Source organism: Thermobia domestica, chromosome 4, assembly GCF_964235325.1.
Source record: "Thermobia domestica chromosome 4, izTheDome1.hap1.1, whole genome shotgun sequence".
Lineage (NCBI taxonomy): Eukaryota > Metazoa > Arthropoda > Insecta > Zygentoma > Lepismatidae > Thermobia > Thermobia domestica.
The window spans coordinates 20,056,328-20,066,058 of NC_137457.1; the positions used below are offsets into that span (position 1 = coordinate 20,056,328).

The 9,731-nt window shown below is 32.2% G+C and overlaps 1 protein-coding gene across 1 annotated transcript; it reads right to left on the minus strand.

The window, feature by feature from the left end:
* Nucleotides 1–9,069: 9,069 nt before the first annotated feature.
* LOC145682694 (tRNA (uracil-5-)-methyltransferase homolog A-like) lies at nt 9,070–9,489 on the minus strand. Its single transcript, XM_081754082.1, has one exon. The coding sequence runs from the start codon at nt 9,487–9,489 to the stop codon at nt 9,070–9,072; it is 420 nt and encodes a 139-aa protein (XP_081610208.1).
* Nucleotides 9,490–9,731: the final 242 nt, after the last annotated feature.

A 9,731-nucleotide genomic window follows, 5' to 3' on the forward strand; every position in this document is an offset into this window, starting at 1 on the left:
GGAATGTCTATTAAGACATTTTACACTATTCACTATTTCCCCGATGAACACGGACTTCCTACAGAAATATCTGCTACCGGTCTTCAGTAATTAGTGTGACGAAATCCAAACAAGGCATGGAAAAACTATGATACGTTTTGTTTTGTAGTTTCAAAATGATTGTGCTTTCAGAAGCACAAGATAGCGCAAAATGAAAGAAATTTGTGATTTACACGACGAAAATTAATTTTTTTGAAATTCAATACATTTGTATAGTTAGGCATCGTTTTCGTCTTCTACGATCGAACATTGTCGTAAAATCACTGCTTACAAGAAAAAATTATTTCTATAACTGTTATATCAGTATTATCGATAAGATAAAGTATTGTTATTTCTATTTCAAAGGTTCTAGATTGACATAATTTAAGGTCATGCAATAAGATACAAAATCTATTAAATTAGGTAGATCATGTCAAATAGATATACAACAATTTCTACGTTTAACGTTTATTATTGTATTATTTTTAGACATATACATTATCTAGGTAATGGGAATATTTCCACTAAAGAGATAGTCCTAAAGGTAAAGCTGGAAATTTTAGTCTTTTTTTAGCAAATCTGTTTCCTTAGAAGGCGGCAGTTTATGTTTCTGTCAACGTGACAAAGATACACAACAAAGGTTCATCGTTTTGCATATATTGCAACTGTTCAGCAATCAACTTCCTAGATAAGCGAAATATTTTTTTTTTGTGACGAAATGTCATAACGCCACTATTGTTAAAATTGTTTGCAATGTTAAGTGAATTACAACAACACGATTTACAATCGTCCTCTGCGTCAATATGTTGTGTTATATATTTAAATACTTCAATTTCCTTCCGCAAGGAGAAAGCACTGAAAGTTGATAACTTCTACATCCGTCTTCTGGGGTGCATATGTTATTGTTCGTCGCAAGGTACATATCCATTTTCCCTGCTTTGCTATATCCCATGCTCAGGGAACAACCAGAGGGAGGTAAGATACATATGTTTGCTCGGACTTACTCGTACTAATATGTTTGTCCGCAACACGTTTTCCTTACACTGTTATGTCACAGATAAGTAAATTTCTAGGATGTATGATCTATGTAGCATAGCCGAGCAAGATGTTTCAACTTTGCTCTCAGTAATACTGTGATTTTTGTCAAATATTAGACTATGAGAATCTTACTCTTTTTGTGAATTTCTCAGTACCTTAACAAATGCAATTGATTTTTGATACCGATTGGCAATATTGCTTAGAAAATATCTCATTACCTTCAAATTAAGTAACTAAAATGGCCTATGTAGTGTGACATATTGGAGTAATGATAAATAGGTTTAAAAATTATTTGAATTGGTAATACGGCACTACAGCTAGAAACCTTGTTTAGAAAATATTTTTAGAAGTTTGTATGATGATATATTATATAATCTTAATATCTGAAATGGGTAGTAGTATTTCCCTCTTATTACAGGTTCATTGGATCTATTGATGTATTGGTAAAACAAAGTTCTTGGTGATATGTATGTATTAAAGAAGTATATTAGGAATACAACGTTCCATGGATTGCCGTACACAACTAAGGCTAATTTGTTTGCTTATGAAAGGTGATATAAAATTATTAGTAACATATCAAACAATGGTTTTATTTTTGAAAGTAATTTTCAATTATTTGAAAATATGTCATAGATATAAGAACTGCAAAGTTTCTATAATGATAATTTTTTCACCATGGTATATGATATAATTATTTAGAAATGTGTCTAAAAAGACATGTTTATAACTGTATTCTCAGAGTAGTAACCCCTTAATTCATTTAAAAATAGACGTAGTCATAAGCAGTACAACTCTTTAAGGTATCGAACTCTTAATGCCTCACTCTTGCACTGACTTTTACCCGGTCTACACATCTAGTGATTTCCAACAATGGCAGTCGGAATGGAATCTTGCACATGCCATCAAATGGATGCATTAAGCCACGCCTCGGAGTCTGGACCGCAAGTTTTAGACAGTCGCCTCGAGAAGAAACAGTTTTAACTCGACTGCGTATTGGACAAGCATTTAACGCATACCTATCTTTCACCTCGAAGTGCAGTCCTAGAATGTGTTTATTTTGTGTGTGTAAGTGTGTAGATCTTTTACCTATTCGTCATCCACTTGTCTACTCTCTCACTCTTGTTCGGCATAGCCAACAGTACAAACTCCTAGTCTATCTACACTTGTTCCTTGGCTCGGAATAATAGTTTTGTCTTTGGAGTACTGCTGTTTTTACAAGAGCATCGTGTTTTTCATGAGATTTTAGCTCGTGTGCGGATGTTTTCTTCTTATAATTTAATTAACTTATTTTTAGCTTCATTATTGTTGTTTTTATCTCTGATATATTTTTATTTTTAACATATTTTGCATGGGTGCACAAAGATCAAACCTTTGACACATGACACTATGAGAATCTTACTGTTTTTGTGTATTTCTCAGTACCTTAACAGTATATCTACTCTACTCTATTCTTCTGTAAAAGCTATTAACTGCTAGATTTTGCAAATTGTTTGTGATGCTTAAACTATAGGAGGGTAATAGAAGTAGAGCAGACATTACATTAGTTAAAAGTAAATGGAATTTTTCACCCGAACGTTAACGACGAAAGAATTTATCACAAAAGCGATAGCTTCTTTCACCACCAAACAGACATAGAAGAATTTCAAATAAGAACCATAAACTTACAAATAGGAGAAAATTTCATCATCATTTGACTGAAAACCAACTTACAAAAATAATCTGCTAGCAGTTATATATATATATATATATATATATATATATATATATATATATATATATATATATATATATATATATGTATATATATATATATATTCTGCACCATGCACAACAAAGCGAACGAACATGAGACAGCAATGTTCGAGTCAGAATAATGCCGATCATGATCATAAGTGAAGCTTATATTTGGCCCAAATTACAATTTTTACAAATATTTATAAATGATAGGTAATATTCTGACAACAAATTATGTATATGTCTTTTGATTGCTAAGTTATGAACGGATATATTTTTAATGTTACATGGTCATATAAAATGTAATCGTAGCGAATATGTAATGGTTCCGATCATTGAAGTTTTCTGGCGTCCAATGCCCAGCTACGTCACGCAGGTTTCACTATGTCTCCGTTGCTCACATAGGTCCCACTTACCAGAGTGACGTAAGCGCAGGTAGGACTGTGATAGGCTACTGTCGATTTCCAAAGCCGACGGCTGCTTCGCTTGCTCGTTGCTGATACACATCCGATGCGAGAACGCACAACGATTACTTACACTATATGTTTAAAGGTAGCAGGCTTTTCAAAATACAAAAGATTGAATTGTCTGAGCTGTGTACCAAAATAATGCAAAAATAAGCGTGTTACAAATTATAGTAAATACTATCTTCAATTATTAAATAGTTACGTGATATCTGTAAGGTAAATCATCAATTTGGGTAAAGCTTTGTGAAAGGAGAGGAATATAAGCCATAGGGGGACACCTAAAACAACTTTAAAGTAACGACGTACTGAAATTTACTCACCCCATGGTCTTAGTAAGCCACCTCAACCAAAATTTTCTTTCATAGTGGCAATCATTTCCGATATTATTCAAATGTTATTAGCATGATTACTTGCTTAAGCATACGAAAGTCACAAATCTATGTTATACATATATTACGCTGCATCATTTAAATAAATTATGAGACATAAATTAATATGTGATTAAGTCACTAATACCAGCACCTCTTAAAAATATTGTAATATTTCAACCACTAAACTTAAGAAGAGTAAAATGGAGTAAAAATATATGTATAACCATTTCAGAATTTTTGTTGCTGTCGAAATCATTTTTCTATTTTGTAATTTGATTTAAATGCCATATACGAATTAACTAAATTTTATGCTACTTAAGATATTATTTATTAAAGGGAATTGTTCCGTCCTCAATACAGATCATACTTGCACATTGAGTTCCGAAAATTATAGCGAAGAAGGACAACACATAATTTTAGTAGATTTAACATATAGTTCAAGAGAATTCGACTGGAATTTGGGTACTAATATTTTATCCCTATGCATATAAAAGTAATAAAAAACCGTCATATACTGATATAAAATTGCGTGTCTTCAACTAGAAACTTACTTGAAAATTATTTTCCTCCTATCGCGAGGTTCTTATTTGAAGTTAGTTTCAACTCAAAATCTCACGTGAAATTTAAATACATCGTTCGGGCATCAAATTAAGCCAAGAATATTTTTCCGTCAACATCAAGTAATGCAAAATATGCAAAACCACGTGTTGAATAATTACAAATCAATATTCCTAATGCTGGTTGTTACGTTTTTTCTCTAAACATATTCCGTAGTAAGTAAATAATGCTTTTATAAAACATACCGATAAAGATGCAATAATTAAGTACTTATTTACGTCAAATGTTTATATACTAAATTTAATTTAATTAAATGACTCCCATATATATATATAATTGTGGCCCGTATTTCTTCCTACTTCGACTTTGAACTGTAAAACTATTCCTTCCTTACGTGTGACTTACGTCACACAGCTTATGATACGTCCAGATTCTAAGTTTATAGCTTAAATTTTTGTCTTTAATGTTCATCATCACTCAAACTACGTTTACATATATAAACAAACACAGTGTAATTTTATATTATCCTCCTTATATTTACAGGTTCCTTTTGCACATCCAATCGAATCTTACTACTTAAGATTGCAGTTTCGTATCAGAATTCTTCAGAGGATCCATCTCTATTACTTTCATAAGAGCATAAATAAGAGTATAAATTTTACACTATTGTTAAAAATTACTAGTATTGTTTTGCTACTGGAGGACCTTGTTCGTTGTATATTTAACGATAATTAGTACAAAATACATTTGAAGAATCAATGTATAAAATAATTACAAATTTGTATTAATCTTTTCAGTCATTAGTACCTGATTTAAAAACTATTGACTCAAATACATTTTTCAGCATTAGAGATACTAGAGGTACATTTCTAGAACGAAATTATAAAGATTAACAATTCCTATTATTCCCTAGGTTAGTAGAGCCCAAACTTTCTATTAGCAGACTGGCACCTTAGAAGCTAATATATATCATCGGTACATGAGCAAAATATTATCTAATCGTATGAAAGACCAATTCAAAATAATATCTAAATCATTGATATTATTTCAGAATATTCTGGGTATTATCATTTACAATATGTTTGTTCCTAACTGGTACATACATATTGTCTTCCTGGGAAAATTTTCAAGAGAACCCAACTTACATTTCTGTGCAGCGAGTTACAAAGGATATGAAAATTCCTAAGCTTGCAGTTACATTTTGTCATGTTTCGGCGAATCACAGGTAAACATTTCATTCCATTAATAAGTTAAAGTTTCAGCCTGTAACATAAGGCAAATGTTTATAAGAAGTCACCGTACAATATTTTAATATTCAGCCTTCAGAAACTAAACTGGTCTTTATAAATGTAAGAATCTACTCAGCTCAGTACAAAATATATTTAGTGGTTAATGCTAGAATGCTCGGGAGCATTTGAACTCCTTCCCAGTAAGCTTTGTATTATATTTGCTGTATGCAAATGATGAATGATAATAATAACTTTCAGTGACTTTGAATAATTTTCACTTCTATATATGATTAAAAAGCTAAGCTGTAACTAAATATTTTGCCACCATTTTGTTACTTTTAATTTTATTGCAAATGGAGACATTTTAAATCCTTTCAAAATTACAACAGAATATTAGTTTTAATATTCATTGCTAATTGGACTGTTATAACAATTGTCATAATGATCTGTTGAAGTACACAGGGCCGTAGAGCTTTGCTAATAGAGAACCCACTTTTGATTAATGAAGTTCCTGGTTCAGTCCCAGATGACTGATGTAGATGGTTTTAAGGCAGACGAACAAGGTGATCAGGGTCTTGCCGGGATTCACCCGCTTTCTTCTACTTACCACAATGCCATTACCATTGTTTCGCTTAGCCTCGTGTATACTACTGAGACATAAAACGAAAACAAAGTAAACAAGCTGATGTGGGATGCAGAAATACATATCTCGTCTGTCAGTCCTGCGGTCAGTGCATTGTACTTTTTAATCGATCATTAGGTACTAAAATAAATTTTGAATTCCAAATGACAGAAGGAAAAGAGTGTTTCACTCGACAGGAGATCGAAATATTTACTGTATCATACATGCAGTTGAGGTGTTTGGTAAACATCATGCTACACTATATAACTTGTGGATTGATCTTAGGGTAAAATAGATATATCCTGAAAGCAGTTATGTGGTATTTTTCGGTAGGTCGATGTAGTTTTCGACAAGACTAAGCGTTCGTGAATCGATTTTTCTATGTGGTATTGAAGACAAACTCAGAAGAAAGGTCGTTGAATTCTAAACAGGGATGGGGCTGATGAACCTGTAATTTTGAAAGATCCAGGATTGACAACTGACAATTTTTAGTTCCATTAATCTCATAAAGGTATTTAAAAAGAAATGCACTAGACATGTGAGATCAGTAAATAATAATAAGACGTCATATTGTTTGAAAATAATCAAAATTGGTTTGTATTCCACTGTATACGCTGGCCTGTGCTCGCTCATCTTACGCACACTACATTCATATCTTGACCTCGGAAACAATGTAAAGGAAATTCTAGACAGAGAAGGATCAGAACGGCACATTTTGCAGTAACATTGTCAATCAAATGAAAATGAAATATTTAGTGCAATCAAGTTTAATAACTTTAGAAGGAGGATTTAGCAGCTGAATAGTTCGGTCATTTATAACGAAATAAAACGAAAAATTGAATTTGTCAGAAGCCAGGAATTCGTCCATTTAGTAATAACATAATTGAGACATGTAAATGTGGTGTAAAGTAATAGTCTAACACAATAGATTGTGGCGATTAGAGTACGCACCTGGAGACCCGGCTTCGATTAATCGGCAGGAGCCCACGCGGTTCCAATTCCAACTTCATCAGAAAGTCCCGCCTCAGAATGCCTCGCTGCTGCAAGGGATGTTAAATTCAACATACCTCAACATAGCACTGTCTAAGTAGTCAGTATTCAGCAAGTGTTGCTCTTTAGAAATATTTAACGTAAGTACAGAAATGTTTAGCGTAAGGGTGAGATTCGTTTTCTTGTCAGAGAAAAGACATTTTGAGCTATCTTGCTCGATAACGTGAAGAGAAAACGACGTATCGTTTCGTGTCTTGTCTTCTCGTTCTCTATGCATAGGCAACACAAGTAATTTGTGGGCAGAAAAAGATAAAAAATATATAGAATATATTTAAATGTGTTTACATTTATGGATTTTCGTTATGAAATACATTGTTTTATTCCGAGTATAATTAAATATTTTTCAGTTCATTAAGAGAGATGAATGAGACGATCTTATCTTATTACTTTAGACATTCTCCGTGCATTACCAGGGCAATGACTAATGTATTCCGTCATAATAATTAATGTATTTCTTCTAAAAGGGGTTTAAGTCAATGGACAGTTAAACCAATCCGGGAAATCACTTCAGAATTACTACTACAGTCTTCATCTGTAGTCTGTCCAAAACAATACTGGACCTCATCTATTTAGGAAAGAGGCACAGTGCAGATTATCAGACTCAGTGGCTGATTTGTATGCACGAAAACTCTGTCTGCATGAGAACAATTGTCATTTGGAAGCGAGATTTTCCTGGTAGTAACGTGGAAACAATACTTTGTAAATACTGGATACATGAGACGAATGATTAACTTTACCGTCTTATTCTTATAGAAAGACACTGTGTTAGAATATTAGTAATTCGTTCCTGATCAATGCACCCGCACTAATGCTAATTGAGAGCTGTTTCACATTATATTTCAGATAAGGTGTTCTATTTGTCCCCTGTATAACGAGTATATCTTTATTTACGTATATCGTGATCTATATTTTTACATTTAACTATATATAATTATATTAATAAATAATAAGTTTTACCATTTGCTATGTGGAAGATCTTAACACTTCTGTTATTCTAGAAGATGATTACAAGTATCCACATCACAATATATTTGTCTTCATAACAACCCTACCTTTATAACAACCTACTATATCCATGACAACCTAATCAACAAACTTTTTCTTTTTCAATATATATATATATATATTCCTGCTCACTTATTGCGCCTCTGACATATTCATAAAACAAGTACAGATTGATAATATTACATCATTATGATATCTGATCATTGATAACATCATTATCGTTATATAATATATCGCTCGAACGGGAATTCCATAACATTAATAATGTGAAGGAAATAACCCTGGATTAAATGTTTCCAACTATTGACCTCTTGAATAGCTCTCGTATGAAATTAAAATTACATTAATAAAAATATTTTTCTTTGCTTTTCCTTATATATATATATATATATTCATATTACAATATTATGTTCTTTTATATATAGTATTAATTATATCATCATATATCTATATATTAATAACGTCGATTCAAAACAAAAAAATATATCGTCGATGGGACTATTCAAAAAAAATGAAAACTATCTAATGGTTTTTGCAAGGGTACTAGTTAAATATTTCTTCCCGCATTAAATAATGTGACATCATTTTTATCTATATTTAACATATTCATCCATGTTCTAGCAACATTATTTATAAATAACGACTATCATCCTATTAGGTTTTAATAAAATTCAATATAACATGCAAATATTGTGAGCAAAAATATAACATAAAACAAATACAGATTGAGAATTATCATTCCATCATTATTGGTTTCGATTTAAGATTAATGTCATGAACTTCAACTAAACCTAATTGACCCTCTTTTGGAGCAAACAAATAAATAAAGATATACATAGCGCTTTAGAATTATCATAATGACATATAAAATTAACAACATAAAAAATATTTAAGAAAATAGATATACTACAGAAGTATTTCATGATGAATCAATCATAGATGAACTATTAAAGAAACAAATAAATTATTTACAATCATTACCCAACATCACGTAACATGCTCCTCCTGGCCTGCTGCGTAATGGACAATGAAATAGGTTTCTTTGCCTTTGGTAGCGTTTCAGGATCTAGTCTCCCGAATAAAATAATCAGCTCACAGTGTGTAAGTTCAATAATCAACTTCTGATGAAGCCCAGCTCTAGGTGGATCTACAATAACAAGTATCTTCTTTTCAGCTACATTCTCCACTACGGTGAGCAAAATATCTTCATCCCATCCAACAAAATATTCGCTGTTTGTGATGTCATTCTTTACAGCATTGGCTCTTGCATCTTCAATTGCATGGTTCGACGTTTCTATGACAAGAATTTGAGCACATTTGTTAGCAAGAGTAGGTGCAATCTCTCTAGTGGTACAACACACATCTATCAAGGAAGTTTCTTCGTCAACCTCAACCATTTCCGCGAGTATAAAGCTGCTCGGCTCCCGAAGTATTCACTTGAAAATAAGAATCTGGGGATACTCGGAAATTCATGTCACATATAGTTTCTTCCACGTATTCTTTTCCGAACAATAGCTGCAGTGGTGAGGATTTCTCACGTTCGTCCTTTTCAGTGAAGATCTGGAAATAGAACGATGTTATATTCAAGCTGTTTCCTTTTCTGTTTTGGAAGTAATCTTTCAAATCATCCTTAATTTTC